The 21,768-nt window shown below is 33.3% G+C and overlaps 3 protein-coding genes across 8 annotated transcripts; all 3 read left to right on the forward strand.

The window, feature by feature from the left end:
- Positions 1–3,585: 3,585 nt before the first annotated feature.
- On the forward strand, positions 3,586–8,853 carry LOC148238446 (uncharacterized). Of its 3 annotated transcripts, XM_088188404.1 has the most exons (6): positions 3,586–3,646; positions 4,658–4,722; positions 4,787–4,853; positions 4,922–5,004; positions 5,082–6,009; positions 6,107–8,853. In XM_088188404.1, the coding sequence occupies exons 1-5, from the start codon at positions 3,628–3,630 to the stop codon at positions 5,979–5,981; spliced, it is 1,134 nt and encodes a 377-aa protein (XP_088044530.1). In that variant the 5' UTR covers positions 3,586–3,627; the 3' UTR covers positions 5,982–6,009; positions 6,107–8,853. The 3 variants fall into 3 exon arrangements, with proteins under 3 accessions (XP_088044530.1, XP_088044525.1, XP_088044536.1); XM_088188399.1 differs by having other exon boundaries at positions 5,082–8,853; XM_088188410.1 differs by lacking the exon at positions 3,586–3,646 and adding an exon at positions 4,446–4,552 and having other exon boundaries at positions 5,082–8,853.
- Positions 8,854–9,629: 776 nt separating this feature from the next.
- On the forward strand, positions 9,630–11,470 carry LOC148238447 (uncharacterized). Of its 4 annotated transcripts, none has more exons than XM_088188411.1 (5): positions 9,634–9,805; positions 10,238–10,302; positions 10,366–10,441; positions 10,511–10,610; positions 10,677–11,015. In XM_088188411.1, exons 1-5 carry the CDS (start codon positions 9,703–9,705, stop codon positions 10,873–10,875), a joined length of 543 nt encoding a protein of 180 aa, XP_088044537.1. In that variant the 5' UTR covers positions 9,634–9,702; the 3' UTR covers positions 10,876–11,015. The 4 variants fall into 4 exon arrangements, 2 of the variants coding, with proteins under 2 accessions (XP_088044545.1, XP_088044537.1); XR_015810183.1 differs by having other exon boundaries at positions 9,732–9,805; positions 10,511–10,614; positions 10,677–11,470; XR_015810185.1 differs by having other exon boundaries at positions 9,732–9,805; positions 10,511–10,602; positions 10,677–10,807.
- Positions 11,471–13,341: 1,871 nt separating this feature from the next.
- On the forward strand, positions 13,342–21,302 carry LOC148238448 (uncharacterized). Its single transcript, XM_088194800.1, has 9 exons — positions 13,342–13,505; positions 16,039–16,199; positions 16,270–16,340; positions 16,420–16,707; positions 16,774–16,936; positions 20,045–20,200; positions 20,672–20,808; positions 20,865–21,090; positions 21,155–21,302. Exons 3-9 carry the CDS (start codon positions 16,279–16,281, stop codon positions 21,278–21,280), a joined length of 1,158 nt encoding a protein of 385 aa, XP_088050926.1. The 5' UTR covers positions 13,342–13,505; positions 16,039–16,199; positions 16,270–16,278; the 3' UTR covers positions 21,281–21,302.
- The last annotated feature ends 466 nt before the right edge of the window (positions 21,303–21,768 follow it).

Raw genomic sequence — 21,768 nt, forward strand, 5'->3', positions numbered from 1 at the left:
TTCCGAGAACGAGGTTGGTTCAATATTATGAGTTTTATTGAGATTACTTTTAATTGTTTTTTTTTATCTTATTCTTATAGTTATCGTTTGTTAGGAATAGATTAATTGGGCACTGGTTTTTCAGGCTATCTGCCATTATTTCAGCTTTATCTTCTACTGTGTATACTAAGGCTATTTTTAACATATTACAGAGCGACTTGTCGTCTGGGTTTAAATCTTTAAGCTTCATTTACTAAGTTTCACTGTTGTATTTAGAAATCTCGATTTTTATTTCAAATTGCAAGCGGTTTAGCTGTTTCTTGTTCGTTTTATTTTTAAATTGTTGCCATTTTCGTCTGGTTACATTTTTTGTTTTAATTAATTCTCAGATAGTTACCGGGAGAAGGGCGTGATTGTTAATTTTATTTTTAATTGTACATCGTTCTAAAGATTTATTTATTGAGTGAGCAAGAGTATCAATTTCGATATAGTATCAATTTCGATATCATTACTTAATTTTTTTTGTTCGGGGAGGGTTTGTTCTAGATCTGTGGCTCCCAAACTCTTTTGGCCCACGGACCCCTTTTCATACTCAAAACTTGCCCACGGACCCCCGGTGAAAAACTACAAAAATGCATAATAGAAAAATTACAAATTTAACTTTCATGTCTTGAATGGTAAATGGTGACGTAAAAATAAAATATAAATAAAACATTTTGTTGAAGAAGTGTTTATTAAAATTATAATTTTTGTTTTAAAATACTAAAAATAAAAATAAAATGTCTTGGATGAACCTGATAAGATGTAATGAGTGTATTTATGTCCGGCTCAATGTTTGTGAGTAGCAACCTCAAATCCCCACAAGTACTAATTTCTAGTCGGTTTCTTTTTTTGTAATGAGGCTCATAACGGCACTGAATCCACATTCTACCAAATAGGAAGACTGAAAATCAACCAACAGCTTCTGTACAATAACCCATAATGCTGGATATAAAATTAGGATCTGTTTTCATAGCCAGAACGTTGTCGTATCCTTGTTTAAACATTGGTTTCAGCTCTTAATTTGTAGATAATTCAATAAGTTGCTCTTGTATTAGTATGTATTCATCTGTATTTGTGCTCTGAGTTTAACTACTTGCAAAAGGGTTCAACACCCAGTCGGGAATATCCAAGTGAAGATTATCTTTGGTTAAGGTCCGAATGAACCGATGTTAAGTGTTGACAATAAGCAAACAAATCTTCATCTCTATTTTGCAATTTTGAAAGATTGGAAACTGAGAATATTCTCCTCTTCCCTAGTTTTGTTTGTACAGCAAAAGTTTTGCAACAAACACAGATATTACACTTTTAGTTTTGATTAAATTTAATGTGTCACCTTGTGGTTTCAAATTAGTTTCGTTAAATTTGGCAAATAAATCAGTCATATAAGGGATGTCATTTTTTGAGATATTTAAATTGTGACGCAAATCATTGCCTTTACTCTTCAGGAATTCCAACACTGAATCAAAGAGCGAATAGAAGGGATCCAAACATGCACTTTTAGATAGCCAACGTACTTCTGTGTTAAGTTGTAAACGATTATAGTCATTAGTCATCATCATTTTTCAAACAAAGTTAAATAATCTCTCATTTAAGGCATTTCTTTTGATTTTAATAACTGCTCTAATGACATAATGTAGTGATTCATGCAAACGTTCACTAAGGTTTTTTACGAGAAAATTATGTCAATGAATAACACAATGTACCGATAATACATTAATAGCTTGTTTTAAGTATGCCAGAATGCTTCGGTGTCGTCCTACCATTGCCGGAGCACCGTCACTAGCAACGGAGATGATAATAGTCAAGGGTATAGCTTTTACATCGAAAAATCTTTTTAATTCAGTAAATAACGTTTCACCTTTCGTATCAGTTTCCAAACATTTAGCAAATAACAATTATTGTGATTTTTTATTCATTGTTATTTATTTTAACTTTCATATTAATAAAAACGTGTCACAATTTTTTTATAATATATTAAACCTTGCGCGGACCCCCTGACGTTGTTCAGGGACCCCCAAATCAATTTTAATTTTCCACGGACCCCCTGAATGTGAAATTATTATATATGTTTATCTGCATTTGTATTGACTGAAATAGAAAATATAACCGGATTGTGGACTCCTATGTCGCATGCGGTCTGATTTTTAGTTATTGCAATATATAATATGTCGGATAGCCAGGGCAGGCAGTACAGGCGGTCGCCTGGGGCGCTAGATCTTGTGGGGCGCCGTGATACCAATAAAAGGCGCAGTATTCACTTAAAATTATCAAACAATATTGTTAAAGAATATAATCTAATATTATTTTTTTTGTATACACTACTGTGTACTCTTTAGATTATTTCACGCGTAAAAAATCGCGACGAAAAATAAACTACAAATTCTTAAATACCCACAATCGCAAAAAAGAGTATGGTGTTAAATATAATATTAAATTACTTTCATTTGAAATATATTTTTGCGCTCATGTAATGAGTTATTAAAGTATTAATAGGGGAGCGGGGGGGGGGGGAATGCGCAAATTTATTTTTGCCTGTAGCGCCAAATAACCTAGGGCCGGCCCTGCGGATATCCCTTGGGTAGAATAATGGGTTGGAGTTGATGGAATTTATAGATTAGTTCGCAGATTTAGCTTTTCTTATGAGTCTCTTTGTCGCATTTGCATCTGAACTTGCACCAACACCCGTATAAATTCAGATAATACACGAATTGTAGCCCAGAGACCATCGACAGCGAAGAATTTACGCTGATTGGGTGTTAGAGCAGCGGGAAGTTAAAGCAGATTTTTTAAAGAAAATTTTATTCTCTGATGAGAAGCATTTCCTTCTCGCTGGGTATATTAATAAGCAAAATTGCCACATGTGGGAAAGAAACCATTAAAGACCATTTCATGCTCAAAATGTGACTGGTGACATTGTGGCCAGGCAGCGTCATTGCGCCTTAATTATTTAAAAACGATGAAAGTCGGGCTGTAACAGTCAATAGTGGGCGCTATAAGCGCATGATAACCGATTATTTTTGGCACGAAATCGAAGATATTGATGTAAAATACACATGGCTCCAACGAGACGGCGCAAGTTGACAAATATCGGGTGCAACGTTGGATGTTTTACGTAAAAAGGTTCCGATCGCAGACAAACCGGAAACGTCGAAGCACCTAAAAATCAACATCCGCCAAGTAATAGCCGATATACCGCCTGAAATTTATGATGAAAAAGTCATCGAAAGGATCGGCAGATGCAAGAAAAATAATAAATGTAAGAAATATTTTTGATTTACATCATTATAATTATTTTTGAAATACAGTTATAGACTAAATATGATGTTTCACCTTATTATCTTTATTTTTAATAGCTGACCAAAAAAACGACTTTTTGAAATTATTTGTTTGTTTAACCCTTTGACCATGGATGACTATAAAAGTAATCTAAAAAAAATTTAGTATGAAATTTCGAAATGCCACGCAAAAATATTAGGCGCTGTGAAAGGGTTAATAAACATTGAAATACGACTGATAATTTTTTTGTGTCATGCATGATGATTTGTCGTATTTGGACCAAACGTTGCTTAAAACGATTTGGCGTTTGCTGTCAACTGCTGAGTTACAATGGCGTTTATAAAAACCGGTATAATAAATTTTATCTCTGATCACACGCTGCTGTCTGCTTTACTGCATGACTCGATGACTAGTTTATTATGATAATCATTTTTGTTGAACGCGTTAATTTCAAAAAATATTCATGGGTACAATCGTATTCAAACATGTTAAATACACAATACTGGTTTATAACCATTTTCATTGTTTACAATTAAAAAATAATAATAAGTTATCTCTAAGTATAATAAAGTAAAGATTCAAGGAAAAACACATTAAACCTTTACAAAAAAAAAAAATTCAAAATATACATACATATATAAAATATAACACATACATAATTAAAAATACTAGATCAAATAAATCAGAGAACTGAAGCTGTTAATGTTTGCGTTTGAATGCCCTAGAGCAGGGGTTCCCAACCTTTTTGTATCCTAGAGCGCATTTTACAATATCGGTAGGGCGGCGGGCACCACCTGACTCGTCAAAGATTCCTTTTTTGCCACTTACAGGAGCTATAATCGGAAAAAAGTCGGCGATCTCGGCCGATTTTAGTTGTAGCTTCGGTTCGGACAATTTCGAGAGAGTGTAGTAGAGGCTTAACAAATAATTAAAAATAATTTAAATTTTTAATTAGTGTTTGTGAAAAAAATTCTATTGCGATCGAATAGTGGCGGGCGCACACAAATCGGACCACGGGCGCCATGGCGCCCGCGGGCACAGGGTTGGGAACCCCTGCCCTAGAGCAAGATGTGCTTTGGTATTTTGTGTATATATTTAAATCTAAGTCCTTTTTTGTCGTAGTTACCGATACTGAATAATTATTTTAGATTACACAAACGATACTAATAATACAATGTGTTTTGAAGTGTGGAAGAAAAATGATTTATAGAATTTTTGTTTTCTACACTTGTATACGAATTTCAATGTAGAATAGGTAAAAACTTGAAAATTAACTATTGAATCCATAATCACACATACATTTACAAAACAAATATTAAATCTTAAATGCTATTTGTAAACATGAAACTTTTCTTTGCAGAAGCTGACATAGGAAGCGACGAAGGATCGTTTGCTTCCGTTGACATGATTCAATCTAAAATCGAGGTAATAAAATGTTAAATATATTATTTTTAAAGCACATAATTTTAAATAGTATGTTTATTTCAAGATCTTAAATGTAAAACGTGAATATGATAGCAAAGATAATATACACCCAGACGACATGTTTGAAACAGGTTAAACATACGTATTTATACAGATACTGTTTAATATATTACAATTATTCATTATTATATGATTTCAGAAATGCACGATGTTAAAGATGTACTTAATGCGAATACAATTGGTATAAATGATTCATCTCACCAAATTTACAACACCTCCAAAGTGAGAGTCGATTAGATTTATATTTCTATATATTATCAAATTTACAAATTACATAATAATTTAAATGGATATTTTAGAATGTTGAAAGAGAAAAATGTACCAGAGATCAACGTTTGCTAGATGTTTCTTGTAAAAATGAATGTTATATATGTGGAAAAGCATTCAAATGTCAAGGTTATCTTACAAAACATATGCAAATTCATAGTAGTTTTTATGACTTTAAATGCGACAAGTGTGAAAAAACATTTATATATAAATATTATCTTACAACGCATATGAAAACTCACAGCGAAGCTCGTGACTTTAAATGTGAAGAATGTGAAAAAGCATTTATATGTAAACAGTATCTTACAACACATATGAAAACTCATACTTATGCTCGTGACTTTGAATGTAAACAATGTGGAAAGGGATTTAAAACTAAAAATCATCTTAAAAGGCATATGAATACTCATGGTGATATTCGCAATTTTAAATGTGAAAAATGTGGGAAAGCATTTAAAGAGAATGATAAACTTTTAAGGCATATTAATACTCATGTAGAAGATTTTGGATTTAAATGTAAAAAGTGTAGAAAAGCATTCAAAAATATAAGAACTCTTTTACAACATAAACAAACTCATATGAACGACTTTGAATGTGACAAATGTGGAAAAGCATTTAAACATAAAATTCATCTTTTACATCATATGCAAACTCATAGCGGTGTTTGTGACTTTGAATGTGAAAGATGTGGAAAAACATTTAAAGTTAAAAGAAAACTTTTATTACATATGAAAATTCATACCGATTTTCGTAATTTTAAATGTGCAAAATGTGGAAAAGCATTCGGAATAAAAAAGTATCTTGTAAATCATATGAAAATTCACAGCGATGTTCGTAATTTTAAATGTGAAAAATGTGAAAAAGCATTCAGAGAAAAAGGAACACTTTCAAAACATATGAGAACTCATGACAATATTTCTGACTTAATGTAAAAATTAGGAAAGGCATTCAAAGATAAAGGTATATATGGAAAAACATTTAAAAACAAAACATAACTAATTCTTGTATTGAATATTTAGTGCACCTAGTAGTGCTTTTAACCTTTTCCGCTCTGTAGACACATTCTGGCCGAAACGAATTTGGTAGGCAGCTCCGTGGGCCAGAGGGTCTGGCCCGGCACAGGTATAAGTTTAATCACCCATTTCTATCTTCCTAAGTATATTCTACGAACCATGTTGGAAAAATGTTGGATAAACCAACATTTCTTCATTTGAATTTACCATTTTTTAGATATATCCATTTAATGTTTGTCATATTTCAATATTTTTGGCACAGTCAGTCGTTATCTTGCATTTGTGACTGTTCTCTAAGGCTACTCCCACTTTTTGTGACCATGTTTTTTCGTTTTGTGGAACTATAATATTTCTTAACTCCGCGATTTTGATATTAGTAATTGCAAATAATAGAAATAGTAATTTACGTATTTAAAAAATAATTAATTAACGGCTAAGTTCAGTTATAATGACGAATGTGATGAGGACCTTTTTACATTTGATAATATTGATTCCAACGACAATGATAGTGAAGAAGTCGGTAACAATCCAAGTGATACAGATAATGGAAGTGACATTATCCCGCCCAAAAGAAGAAGATGTGCTTATTTTAGCGAAGATAGTAATGAAGAAACTATCGGGATTCCGCAACAACCTTCAACATCTATTAATCCCACACCGTCAAGCTCTTCTGATTCAGCAAAAAATGCTATTTAATGTCTACTAATACACCACAACAAATATTTTTTTCAATTGGTAACAGAATAGTTGGGCCGAATACCCTCACAAATTGTTTGGAGCCTATCGACTACTTTAGACTATTTTTTACAAATTTACTTATTAGTAACATCGTTGATGAAACAAACAAATATGCAAATGCTAAAATTAGAAAAATCAATCCTGTGAAAAATTCGATGTTGAAAACATGGAGAGATTTGAAAGCATTTGTAGGTGTTATTTTAAATATGGGAATAAGACCTCATCTTCAAGATTTATTTTCGACGGCATTTACAGCACATTCGCCATTTTTTAGATCTGTTTTTACAAGGCAACGTTTTCTACAAATATATTGGATGTTACATTTACACAATAAAGAAGATACCAATCGTCTGGAAACAAGTCTTCAAAATCGAATTACCGAGCTGAATTGTATATGAAGTATTTAGATGAAAGTTTTCGAGAACACTTCTTTCTCGGAAGAGAGATAGTTGTAGGCGAATCTGTAGTAAATTTCAAGGGAAGAATTTGTTTCATGACGTACAATCAGAATAAGACAACTAAATGGGGTATCCGTTTATATGTATTGGCTGATTCCAGTTGTGGATATATATATGCATTTATTCCATATTACGGCTCATTCACAACTGAAAAATTGATAAGGCCCGATCTGCAATTTACGTCCAGAATTGTTTTGCAATTATACAGCAATTTAATGCGTTCAATTCTAGAATCAGAAGGTTATCATATATTCACTGATCGATGTTATACCAGTCTTCCGCTTTCCGATGAATTGTTGAAGTCAAAAACACATTTAACAGGAACAATTATGACAAATGAAAAAAATTTACAAACACCCATCAGAAAAATAAAATTTAAAAAAGGCGAAACAATAGCATATGGAAATGATGATGTAATGGTTCTAGCTTGGAAAGATAAAAGAGTGGTGACAATGCTAAGCAATCGGTATTCTAACAAATCAGTTATAATAAAAAGAGGTGGAATCGAAGAAGACATCTTCAAGCCAGAAGTGGTGATAAATTATACGAAGTGTATGGGAAGTGTCTATAGAGGAGACCATTATACTTCGACATACTCCTTTCTAAGGAAATCTTTAAAATGGTGGCGCAAGCTCTTTTTTTTGTGGTTTAGAAGTTTCGGTGATAAATTCTTATATTTTGTACAAGGAAAATAAGATAAAAAATAATGCAAAATCAATGAGTCATCTTCAATTTGTGGATAGGCTAATTATTTAGCTGATTGGAAAATATAGAGAAGGTGTAAAAACAAGTAAAGGAAGATATTCGGTAGATCCAGAGCAGAGGTTAAATCATTTCAATCTACGTATAATAATGTCCAATGCGCAGAAAAGGTATCGGAATTGCGTCGTTTGCGGTTCTGATAGAGAAGGTGGTAAAAGAAAACGAATAATGTATCACTGCAAAACTTGTGATAACAAACCGGCACTTCATGTGGGAGAATGCTTCGAAAAATATCATACTGTAAAAACTATAAGTAAAGGTGATTTAGTATATATTAATTATAATCGTTCATATTAACATCATTAGTTATTAAGTCTTTAGATGTAAGTCACTAATTATAAGTTCTTAGTTAAATTGTAAAGCGTCCTTGAGGCGATTTTTCGCAAAACGGCGCTATATAAATTATCTAATTATTAATAACACAATAAGTAACAAATACAAATTATAATAATATTGGACCGAATTGTCCGCTTATTTTATTGTGATAAAAATACTGGTATATTATGTATAAAACTCGAACTTGAACTCAAACACCGTGTAGAATGTTCATGACTTGTGAGCCGATCTATATTTTGTTTCCTGAATGAGGATGCAAATTTAAAATATAGTAACCAATACACAATAAGAAACCATATACTACCCCTAACACCTAAGCCACTGGTCAACCGAGACCCTTTTAGGCGAAGGCGTTAATCTGTTGCTGTGTGATACAAGACGGTTAGAAAAGAATTTTTCCAAGATTTACATTTGATTGTTTATATATTAGGCCTATATTATACAAATTATTGCTATGCAATAAAACAAATTATGCAAATAAAGTATGTTTAAAGTAATTTTATTGTTTTTTAGTTACATAATATGTGATTTAGCAAGTCTTTTTTGCAAAATGTACCAAAAATCTAATGGTCATACGAATTATCAGATAGAGTGCTCCAAAATTAATGAACCAAAATTTTCATTTTTAATAAAAAATAACATAGTTCCTTTTTCTATTAAATCATGTTCTTCATTCATCCCTATGGAGGTTTATCACTCACTCACCTAATTTTTTTAACATATATAATTCAAAAAATTAATCAGAGTAGCTAATTGGTTCTGAAAAAAGAAATGGTCAGAGTCGGAAAGGTTAATATTACATTAACCTTTCAGTGTATATAAAAAAATCATAGCATTCATAACTAAATATACCAAATGAATGTGATATAATTGTATATACACTCATCCCTCGATTTACGCGGTCAAAAAAACATTTTTTTTAAATCAAACATAGAAGATAAGGTTTTGATCAAAATATATATATTGTATACAAATGCGTTTGTGTGCGTGAATAAATAATGGCAAAAAGGCATAGCATGGTGCCGTTCTACACTCGATTAAAAATATTTCAGTCTATCGACAGTGAAGCCATTAGTGTTTTTTTACAGAACCATATTATTACATCAATCAAGTGTCAAAGTTTATGATAGGTACTATTTTTATAATTATTGTAATCCACTTTTAACAAATTTGCTTAAAGATTTATAAAATAAAATCAACAATAAATTATGACTTAAAATATTTTTTGATATTTTAGATTATTTAAAATAATAAGATATTATTGTGTTTTTAATGTGTTTAGAAACTCATAGGTTCTGATTTTGTTCTTTCCTTAAAATTATTTCTAGTTAATTTATTTTCAAACCATGCTCAAAATTATTTCATATTTGGACCAAACGTCAAATCCTCTCGGTGTATACTATTTGACGTCTGTCAACATAATGGCGGCGTCAAAATTTTTCAAAACAGGTACATGTATCAATATACTTTTCGCTAATTATTATTATTTGATATAAACCACGTAATCTATCTGTATAGTAATACAATTGAAATGGAGTGTTGACATTTTTGCTTTTTAGTTAAAATATTAACTAAAGAGTAAAAATGTTAACACTCCATAACTTTGAATGTGAACTAATAAGTTTTCAATGATATCAAAAACATATATTTTTTAAATCAAAATATTGTATTTACATTGGTCCTAAAACGAAACGAAAAGAAAATTAATAGTAATTTTTATTGATGTGCATCGAGCACCTGATGATGCCACGAACCTTTAAGCCTCGCAATATTTATTGAACTATAATATATAAAGAATTCATGGCAAAGGAGCAAAGTGCAAAATAGCATGCAAAACTATCAGTTAAATATTATTTTAAATCTCAGATTTGATCCTTTCAGAAGCTGATATTGAGAATGTCAAAGAAACCTGCGATTCTTCTGACACAATTCATTGTAAAGTTGAGGTAAATTATCTGATACTTTTAACAATTTTTATAATATTAAATATTGTATTTCTTTTTTTCTAGTTTAATATAAAATGCGAATATGATAACAGTAATGAAAATACACATATAGCAGATGTAGACGACTTGTTAGAAATAGGTTGGAAATGTTTACTTACTATTACATTTTATTATAGTGCTTACATTATCACTTATTATATGATTTCAGATATGCAAGATGTTAAGGATACTATACGTAAAATAAATACCAATGCTGTAAATTTCTTATCTTCAAGTAATAGTCAAAGTCTGGATGTCCAAGTAGAAACGCAAGTAATAATCGAATTATTGTTTATTATTTACAGTTAACCTAAAAAAATCAATTTTAATTCTAGAAACAGCATAGAGAAAAATGTGACGATGTTCAACAAAGAGCCATTGATTTATATAATGATTCTTTTAAATTTGACTGTGATAGAGGTTCTGTATTATCTAAAACCAAGCTCACAACACAACATATTCACAATTATGACTATGAATGTGAAAAATGTAGTAAAACATTTAAAACTAAACGATATCTTGCATATCATATGATATCTCATATTGATACTTATAACTTTGAATGTGAAAAATGTAGTAAAACATTTAAAAGTAAACGAAATCTTTCAAGTCATTTGAAATCACATATTGATGCTTATAACTTTGAATGTGGAAAATGTGGTAAAACATTTAAAACTAATCAATATCTTTCACAACATATTTTAACTCATAGAGATGTTCGTAACTTTCAATGTGAAAAATGTAAAAAAGCGTTTAAAACTAGACCACATCTTTCAAAACATATAAAAACTCATACACATTTATCTTGTATTGTTGAATGTGGAATATGTGGTAAAATATTCAAAAGTAATCAATTTCTTTTAATTCATATGGAATCTCATAGTGATGTTCGTGACTTGTATGAATTGAAAAAATAGAATAGATTATCGTGCCTTTAAAAGTTGAAAATGTGCATTAACACTTTACGTATTTTGTAACGTAACATAGTCAGTAAATAGTTGTTCAGCTCAGCCAGTCTAATCTTTGTAAATCGGCAATTGAACTGAGGAAAAAATGGAATACTTTATATTATAAGATAATTTTATTTATTAAGATATTAAGATTTTTATTAAAGAGTTATAATGCAAAATGTATTTTATTTAGTCTATTTCTAGGTTTATATATAATACATACATACTAGTAGCAATGATCCAAGCCGTGAAACACTTCTTACATCCAGAGGATAAATATAAGCTTGTAACTTTGAATGTAAAAAATGTAATAAAACATTTAAAACTAAACTATGAATTTTAAGACATATAGAAACTCGTAACGATGCTTGTAACTTTTGAATATTGAAATGTGGTAAAAAAATAAAAATCAAATAGTCTATTTTAAGACATAGAGAAACTCATAGTGATGTTCGTAACTTTGATTGTAAAAATATGGTAAAACATGTAAAACTAAGCGAAATCTTTTAGATACTAAAACTCTTGGCGATATTTGTGGCTATGAATGTAAAAAATATGGAAAATCTTTCAAAACTATACATACTTTTATATGACATATTAAAAACTCATTTCTATGCTTGAAAATTTAATTTATGTAATAAAAGCTTGAACAGCAGACTAGCGATTGAACTGGAAATATGAGGAAAAATATATATAAAAATATAATATATATATAATTTAATTTTAGTTAAAAAGTTGCTGTGCAAAACATATTTTATGTAATTCCATTTATTGATAACATTACATTAGATAAGCAAAACATAGCTTTTATATGATATGGGACAATTGGAGGACTCAGATGATTATATTGTGATTTTCGACTTACATTAATTAAATCATAGTGTAAAGTTTCATTTAGAATGTCAACCTAACATCTTAAAGACCCGGGCTCTAATCCTATATGAACTCTATTGTTTTTAAATTTTTATCATGACTGGAAAATCGGACTTAGTAATTATTATATAATTATAATTCAAACTGATCATTATGAATTAAATTTTACTAATTAATAATTAAAAAAAAATATATCGTTAGCTGTGTAATAGTTTAGGATTAATAAAATATATGTCACTGATTTAAATACTTTGATTTCAATCTTGTGTCTCACTATTTACGAAGTAGTTGTTGATTGTGTTAATCATGTTGTAGTGCATTGGGCTATTACCTGTCATGTTGCAACGAGATATTTACAATAAATAAACAAAAAAATTATCTATGGAACACGCGATGTTCAATTTTGCATATATTAACAAAAATCAATATATAAAATAATTCCATTAAGCGAATTGTTTGCGACTGTTGGACAATGAATAAATACCTTATGAATAACTCTACAACGAATCATTTCCTGAAGATTTACCTTACATAAATGCAAAAAATGGTTTTATGGAACAAAGTATTTATTTTAATGCACATATTTTTTATAATAATTCCCTGTTACATTGTATGCAAAAGTCTATGGTATTGCAGTGTCTCAACGATAAGATTGTCATGTAGGAACATAAGCTCATAATAGCCAAGTATATAGACTCAAACGCCATATATTACTATCTTGATGATGGGAGGTGACAGGTGGAAGGTCCATGGGCCCACGCCCTCCTTCCACGGTCGCATCAGGCTCAGGAGTTTCGGCCCATGAGCGACCGGATGTACCTAGCCTGGCTTTCGCGCCTGCATACTGCGCATACAGGCGCTAGACCAGGCCTCCTTCCTAGGTCGTCACGTGAACGACCTGGACGGGTAAACCGTCGCGATTTATCTACTGATGGTCTCCGGCATCACTATCTTTTTTGGAGACGGAGGTTGGATAGGGGATGTGGGGGGAGGGAAGGTATGCGGGCAGTCGCGCTCCGCGTACCTGGGGTCTCTACGGGAGAGAAATGATTTTACGCATCCTGGAAAGAAAAATATTTATTTCATCAACTCATCCTTTGTGCTTGTTTTATTTATTTCCTCTTTTTTATTTTTTTTTTCCTGCTGCCTAAGGGGCTAATAGGTGGTCCTATTGAGGACGGACGTCTGTGCGGGCGCCATATGCGGCGCAGTATCTCTCGAACGCCAGAAGATTTCCCTTCGTGGCCACGAGATGTCTGTGTTGTGGAGGGCCATCGCCCTCGATTTCGAGGTTGGAGTGTAGGACTGCTCTCTCCTCGTCCATCATTGGGCAGTCCCATAGTATGTGTTCGGACGTCTGTAGTTCTTGGCCGCAGGGGCAGTCGGAGCGGTCTCTTAAACAAAAACGTTCATGATAGGCCCGGAAAGCTCCGTGGCCGGTCATGAACTGTGAGGTGTGGAATCCACAACGGAACCACCTGAGCTCGAGTCTCCCTGAGATCAGGGGGAGGAACTTTTTGGTCAGTAGTCCCGTTGCGGACTCGTTCCAGCGTTTTTGCCACTCTTCTAGCACCGCAGCGCGAGTGACGCGCCGGATAGTCATCAGAGTAGCACTTGGGCTAGGCTCTCCCACTGGAGGGAAGAGCCTCTTGCCCGCTATTGAGGCCGAGCGGCCTCTTCCGAGGTGGTGGACCGCGGCTCTCATCTGGGCAGTTAAATCGATGGGTTCGACGCCGGCCATCACGCACATTGCCGAAATCGGAGCTGTATTGTAGGACGACGTGAGGAGCCTCAGCGGCGACGTCTGAGTTCTCAGCAGGATGGTGTTCGGTAGTCCGTGGGAAGATCTTTCGGCCCACGCACTTGCCGCGTACGTGATTATCGAGACGAAAATGGCTTTGTACATTATCACCTTCGCCCTGAAGTTAAGGCCCCAGTGTTTTCCGCCTAGGCGATGCAGCCTGCACATTGCATTTCTACTTTTCATTCCTGCCATTCTCAGGTGAACGCATGGGTCAAAGTTCCTGGATATTATCATCCCCAGATAGCGGGCTTTTAGTTCGAATTTAATTTTGTGTCCGTTCATGCATATTTGGGGGGGTCTCTTTGGGTCCAAGGATCCTCTCAGCAGCACAGCTTGTGTCTTGTGGGGGGCAAAAGAGAGTTTATTCTCCTTGCCCCAGGCGAGCAGGGTAGACAGTGCTGTCTCGGTCTTAATTTCTAGGCCGGTTCGGCTATCGGCGCTCACTAAGAGCAACAGATCGTCGGCGTACGCAATGAGGTCGCAGTGGTGGGGCAGAGGGGTCTCCAGGACGTCGTCGAACTGGACATTCCACAGCATCGGTCCGAGGACCGAGCCCTGCGGGCATCCTCTCTCTAGGGTCTTCCAGACTAGGCTTCCGCCTGCGTCGATCACCACTCGTCTATCCTTAAAGTAAGACGAGATAGTTTTGGTGAGGTCGGAAGGGACTCCTCGCTTCCTCAGCTTGTCGATTATTCCGGGCCACCAGGCGTGATCAAAAGCTCCCGATATATCCAGAAGTACTCCTACCACATGCTTGCCGGGAAGGGTGTCGACTGTCGTTTTGGCGTATTGTAACGCGTCGTCTGTGCTTTTTCCTGGGCGAAAGCCGAACTGTCTGCTTGACAGTGGTTTATTCATTCTGAAGTGGCTCTCAAGTCTCTCCACCGGAGGTGACAGGTGGTAATTAGACACAGATTGAGCCGCTGCAGTATTAAAAAGTATTACAGTTACATGTTAAAACTTAAGTGAGTGAGCAGACGGTGCGCGAGGCTCGCACCGGCATGCGAGACCACCAGATTCGACAAGAGAAGAGTGTTTGTTACGCCAGTGTTACCAAAAAGTGCCGCCAAGTTTTGGCCAAAATGAAATCTAAATAAATATATAAATGTATAAATAGGGCCCCTATACTATCAATTACTACAACATAAAAACTATTTTGCTCTTTTATTTGTGAGATTCAAACCATATGCCTAAAAAATGCTTACGGCCTCGAATATAAAAGCACAGTTTGATGTATCCTTTGTCAGTATATATTAGCAGATGGTCGCCCACAAATAGTTCGTCCAAGGTTAAGGTACTGGTCACATCAACATTCACTCACTCATCTCGACAAGGACTCTCGGAATGATAGACAATTCACAGACTATCGATACTCACCAACTCTATTTAGGCGACTGTGATGAACTAGAAACTAGAGAGACTAGATTTTTACGAATATAAGGCTCTATGACTTTTCCTTATTCGACACTGCCATCCGATACTGACTTTTTATTGTATATTGATATAATTTTACAATTTTTCAATAAACTGTATATCAAGTCCCAGAAATTACATTTCCCTTTACAATTCCCTGAATTTAATGGTTAGCTGGATATTAATTGTTTTTTATTTTTTATATCAATTTTAATCTTTATAGGTGAGATGTCAAGTTTGAATCTAAATTCATTTAATGTTGTAGATTGTATGTATTGTCTTTATATTGTATAAGTCAGAACGATACTTTTTCACCTCTCTAAAACTTTATTGATATCTGTTATAATGTATGTATATATCTGCTACTTCTATGAACATCTTTATGATTTTTTATTTTCGGATTTCTGGTGTAATTATGCTTGTTAAAGTATAATTTAAAAAAAATATATAACGCTTATTTTATTTATTTTTTGTTGATTGTTTAAAATAATATGTTTTTCAATTATATTCTTTTCTTATTTATTATTTATGACTATCACTTGGTCATTACTATTTCAAGTTGAAATATACAATTTTTCAATGGCTACTTTTGATTACGGTAATAATAATAGAAAATAACAATAGAACGGTATTAATACTGACCCATATTTAAAACAGCACTGGAAAGAACACCAGGACCATCACGCAGAAGCATTATTCATCGAAAAAACTTACAACTTGATTCTGAATTGAGCAATGTACCTGAAATAATTGGATTCAAAGACATATCACCAGCTGCACTGAGAATCAATAACTCCATTGTACGAACACCATGCGTGGTTAGTGAAACGCCAATAATTTATTTTATAATTATAAGTACTTTATATAATTATCTTCATTATATTATAGAAGGCCCATATGTCTACTAAGTATGGTATGGACATATATTTTAAATGTGAATTCCATCAATACACCGGAAGGTACATACATATTAATTTTATCATAGTTTTAGCATATTTCATTTAATTTATAAAATATATGTGTGTAATTATTGCATAGTTTCAAAGAAAGAGGTGTTGTCAACGCCCTCAAATTATTATCTTCAACTGATAAAAAGAATGGCATAATATCTTACTCGTCGGGTAATTTAGCTCAAGCTATGTCTTATCATGCTGAAAAAATGGAGATACCGTTAACTGTGGTGGTGCCGACTACCACTCCTTTGATGAAAATACAGAAATGTAACGAATATAATGCTAATGTAATAATCGACGGAAAAGACTTGAGAGAAGCTAAGGCAGTTGCAAAAATTATATCAGAAGAGAAGAGTATTACTTTCATTGACGGGTAAACTATCCTAAAAAGTATTAGATTCAATGAGCTGGGTTTAAAATTTGAGTTGCATTATAACAGGCACGATCATCCGCACATCATTGCTGGAATTGGAAGTATAGGTTTGGAGATAATGAAAGATGTTCCAGAAGTGGACGCAATACTTGTACCTGTTGGCGGAGGTGGTCTTATTGCGGGAGTAGCTAAAGCTGTGAAGCACTATAATCCGCTCATTAAAGTATATGTAAGTTATCTTAGATATGAGAGGGTCGATTAAATGAAAACAATACATATTTTTTATCTTGTAATTCATTGTCGTTGTAGTTTTCATGGTTTCAATACAAGTTTTATAGGGATTCTAAAACCTGAACATCTTACTTCTCATTGCGTTTGAGCGGTACCAAGATGTGATAATTACTGGTGGTTATTGCAATCGTTGAAAATGTAGTATGAGGCCAAGCATTGTCATGTTTGTCATTTTTTCTGCATCAAAGCGCTGCAAAGTCATCTCCAGAAATAAGGTTATTTCATTCATAATGCGTTCAATTGCTGTAATGCCTTCTGTTATGGAACTCACGCCGTTTCAGAACTTTATATTCCACTTGTACACTTGCTGGAGAACTGAACTTTCAGTTGTTGATGAATTACAATGGGTTTACACCTCTTGATAGATTCGTACTACTACCTCTTGGATACAATAAATTATATGCAAAACTACTGGCAATTTAATTTAAATGTGAAAATCCATGCTATTAAAATTGAGGTGGAGTGATTAAGCAGAACTATTGACGACGCGACGGGAGGATATCATTCGCTGATCCGTGTCTCACAAAGATACAACGAATGGCTCAAACTTCAAAGTATCTGAGCAAGTTCTTATTTTATTTACCCTCATACATGCACACATAAGAATGTAAAGAGTGATCCAACTTCAGTTTCCAAACTTTTTTTTTAAAAAAGAACACAAATTTAAGGATATCTTCGGATTTTTTATTAATCGAACATTTGATATTTTTCTTTCTTTTAATTAAATGGCTGTCTCTGGACTTTTTGCAGCAGCTAATCATTTCGATGACTTTCGTACATTTCAGACGATATCTCAGCTATAACTTGGCAAATGCTGGTTTTTAGACGCTCCAACGTTTCGGGTTTGTCGGCGTATATATGATTAGCGTAACCTCATAAAAAATCCAACTGCATTAAATTGCATGTTCTTGGCGGCCAGTTGATGTCACCAAAACATAAAATAATGCTACCTGGGAAATTTCACGCTAAACATCCAACGTTGCACCTGATGTGTGGCAATTCTTCACCACATGTCTTCACTTCAATATCGATTCGATTTAGTGCCAAAAATAATCGGTTATCATGTCCCTATAGCACTCACTATTGACTGTTACAGTCTGACATTCACATTTTTAAAAACGTAAGACACAATGACGCCGCCTGACCACAATGCGCACCTAACAGTCACTTTTTGGGCATGTAATGGTCAGCGACGCTATTTCAGCTTTTTCCAGTGCCAGTCACCCCGTTGTTTTTTTTAATATTTTGATTTCATTAAATGATGGCTAAATTTAAATTTTTATAACAATATTACGAATTACAATAAATGAGAATCGAATGAAGTATATTTGAGCCATATTTTGAGCAATAGGAGAGCGCATAAACAATTATCCCTTCCCAGAAGTTTAAAATCCACTGCAAAAGCAATAAAATTATGCCGTCGCCGTCGCAGTGAGAACGGTCGGTCGATACCAAACGTTTCCATTGCAACGGCACCGACACGATTTTATTGCTTTTCACGTGGACTTTTGATTTCCGAGAAGTGATAATTAATACTCTCATATCAAAAGTCCGTAGTAATATCGTTAAGGATAGCCATCATATTTTTAAAACATAGTGTATACCTAATATCAAAATTCAGACTAACTATGGAGTAAAATGGGAGATTCGATATATGTCTGTACTTTTCTTCCGCTTATTTTCCACTGAGAGATGAGCTGGCTTAATTTGTATTTTGGATTTGACCTAATGAAAGTTGGGTTTGGTTAATTCTTTTGTACGTCAGGTTTAGGTTTGAACAGCAAATGAACGTTTCACACCTGTCAAATTGAGTTTCATAGACATTTCAGAGCAGCATATAATTTCGCTAGCACCTATTAAGTTAAATTATATTTTCGCTAATAGAAATATATATCTATTGGTGAGAATGTATTTGACTTCACTACCTTAGCTACGCCACTGAATCATATAAGGAAATATTTCACCTCATATGCGGCAATTTTGCTTATTTACATACCCAGAGAGGTGGAAATATGCCTTAATTTATTTTCCTTGAAAAATTATCATCGATTTCCTGCTGCTCTAACACCCAATCTGTATAAATTCTTTGCTGTGTATGGTCTTTGGACTTCAGTTGTTGTGTTATCTGAATTTTATACGGTTCTAGGTGCAAGTTCAGATGCAAAATGCGCCAAAGGGAGTAATAAGAAAAGCCCAAAAGTTGCGAACGCTGACGAATTGACAATTCCAGGTCTTCGGCCACGCTTTCACTTACAGGAATATTCTCAGCTGAACGAACGCTACGGTTATGCACATGCCCTACACTATTTCCAACGCTTCCAGTCTCCTAAAAAAATCCTTACATTGGTAATTGTTCGCTCAATAGGACGATGCAATTGCCCATAATCTTTCCCAAGAGTAGAGGAAAGAGTTGTTTCATGTTAAAAATCAAGGTCAAATATTTTTTGATGCGGTTTTTCTCAGTTTAGGACAAAGCAACTAATGTTTTTTGGCGAATGTGTGGTGACGTTAAAGAGGCTGATCAGTGAAGCACCGTCCAGCAGAAGACGTCTTTCCATCACATTGCCAATATACAAGCTTTGTACTACTGATCCATCTTGGTGCTGCCAGCGTAGGTTTGCACATTTTTATTAAATAATAATTTTGACAATAACTTCTAATTTGCCTTGGAAAAAAACATTACACATTCAACCACTAAAAACTAAGAATATTAAAACAAATTGTTTGGTAAATTGTTGAGGAAATAGCATCATAATATGTTGTAGGTCAATTATGTATACCTGGTTTTATGACACTTTTCCCTGTAACATTTTTATGTAGACGCCACAACAGATTTAAAAAATTGTTATAAAATATTATATCTTCACTGATTCATGTCTTCGCATAATGTTTGCCTGAATATACAACGTCAATCACCATGGGCGGAAACAGAATTTTATCATAATACAATGCACCATTGACTTATATTATATTATAAGTTTGAGAACTTTTTAAATACTTACGTATATTTACATTTTTTATAATAGGAAGTATTTGTTTTATGCAGGGTGTAGAATCTGAAGTATGTCAAACTATGTCTGCCGCCTTGGGTATGGGAAGACCGACAACAATTACTAGTTTAACTAGCGTTGCCGATGCTTTGAATATAACCACAGTAGGAATAAACGCTTTCGCAACTGCCTCCACCTTAATAGACAAAATGGTAATTAGTAGATTAGTTCAGTGGTGACTCATTCAATTCCTAGAAACAATAATTTATTTTAATTTTTATAATTTGTAATTAATAATTAGCTTGACAAAGGTTATTTGGACATGCAAATGGTCTCTATGGTCTCGGGTTCCTCGCGTTATTTATAGCCAGTTTTATTATTATTTTATTCGGAACATCACTCAGTGAAAGCGTATCTATGTATTTGTGAGCGACCATCTGATCATTAAAAAGGACACGTATACTATGTGTCTTGAATATTTTATAAAAATGGGTTTAAAGGACTTTTATGTTATAATTGATGGCTTTCAATGTACGTAGCTATTATATAAAATTCTTGGATATTTCGTTTGGCCAAGGCTTTGTTCTTGAAGCTTTCTTTGAAACCTGGACAGTTTTTTACTATGAGTCGCCACACAGAATAAGATACATGTTTTCTATGTAATGAATTAATGCGAATTTTAGATTGTTGTTAATGAAGATTGGATATCACGAGCTATATTAAAGCTGGTCGAAACAGAGAAGTTTGTAGTGGAAGGTAGCGGAGCAATTGTAATTGGTGCTGTAATGTCCAACGCTGTTCCCGAATTGAGAGGAAAAAAGTAAAACAAATGTATTTTTGTGTATGATTTTAGATTAATTTTAAATCAAATTATAGGGTTGTTTGTGTCCTATCTGGAGGAAATATTGATACAGTGATATTTTCACGATTAATCGACCGAGGACTGAGTAATATTGGAAGACTGATTAAATTTAAAGTCAGAGTCAATGAACAGCCCGGTGTGATTGCAGAATTGTGTAATCTGATTGATTCCATCGGAGCATCAGTTAAAGATCTGCACCATGAAACATCGTGGGTTTCCTCAGACGTTTTTAGCGTTCAGGTATTTTAATCCAAATTTTGTAGCATTTTAAATAGATACTTACAGTGTATGTATTTATTTATAGATGAAAGTGGTAGTGGAAACCTTGAGCATAGAACACGCAAGAGAATTAAAATGTTTGCTCTCTAAAAAGTATGCAGATATATACTTTGTATCTGGAATTCTAATGAATCTGGTTAAAAATATTTGATCATTAAATAAAATATTCTAAATGAGTCATGGTTTTTCATTTCAATATCAGAATAAATATGTATTAATAATAATGTAATATTAGATTTCATGTATTTGTTAAAGAATTGTTGCATATAAGTTGCTGTGTTAAAAATAAATGATACGGTTATTAAATTTTTATCTATCACTAATTAACCTTTTATGACATTTTGTTGATATAATGTTTGCGTATTAAGTTTATTGATCTCTAACCTTTTAAAAAACGCTTAGCCAGATTTATTAATTGAAGTACTGTTCAAGCTCTTATTACCAAATCTGTTTATTGCATTTCAATTTATAAGTTGAGTTATTTATCTAATCATATTTATTTAGACAAGAGTTTGATTTGTTAATTGTACTGTTCAATATTCAACTTTCTACGCTCTATTTCATTATCAACGGAAGTTTGGAAGCAATACTAATACATTTATATAATACGTTTTTAAATGTATAATATAAGGTAGAATA

Source organism: Plectrocnemia conspersa, unplaced genomic scaffold (genome assembly GCF_051122295.1).
Source record: "Plectrocnemia conspersa isolate PC_06_02 unplaced genomic scaffold, ASM5112229v1 ptg000001l, whole genome shotgun sequence".
In the NCBI taxonomy this organism is placed as follows: Eukaryota; Metazoa; Arthropoda; class Insecta; order Trichoptera; family Polycentropodidae; genus Plectrocnemia; species Plectrocnemia conspersa.

Excerpts from the sequence above, each read along its gene's own strand:
- LOC148238447 (XM_088188411.1), top strand. The coding sequence starts at position 9,703 with ATGCTCAAAATTATTTCATATTTGGACCAAACGTCAAATCCTCTCGGT. Across the intron at positions 10,303-10,365 it reads CAATTCATTGTAAAGTTGAG|TTTAATATAAAATGCGAATA; the intron begins GTAAATTATCTG and ends CTTTTTTTCTAG. Across the intron at positions 10,611-10,676 it reads CTGGATGTCCAAGTAGAAAC|AAACAGCATAGAGAAAAATG; the intron begins GCAAGTAATAAT and ends TTTTAATTCTAG.
- LOC148238448 (XM_088194800.1), top strand. The coding sequence starts at position 16,279 with ATGTCTACTAAGTATGGTATGGACATATATTTTAAATGTGAATTCCAT. Across the intron at positions 20,201-20,671 it reads CCACCTTAATAGACAAAATG|ATTGTTGTTAATGAAGATTG; the intron begins GTAATTAGTAGA and ends TGCGAATTTTAG. Across the intron at positions 21,091-21,154 it reads CAGACGTTTTTAGCGTTCAG|ATGAAAGTGGTAGTGGAAAC; the intron begins GTATTTTAATCC and ends ATTTATTTATAG.
- LOC148238446 (XM_088188399.1), top strand. Across the intron at positions 4,854-4,921 it reads AGACGACATGTTTGAAACAG|AAATGCACGATGTTAAAGAT; the intron begins GTTAAACATACG and ends ATATGATTTCAG. Across the intron at positions 5,005-5,081 it reads AAATTTACAACACCTCCAAA|AATGTTGAAAGAGAAAAATG; the intron begins GTGAGAGTCGAT and ends TGGATATTTTAG.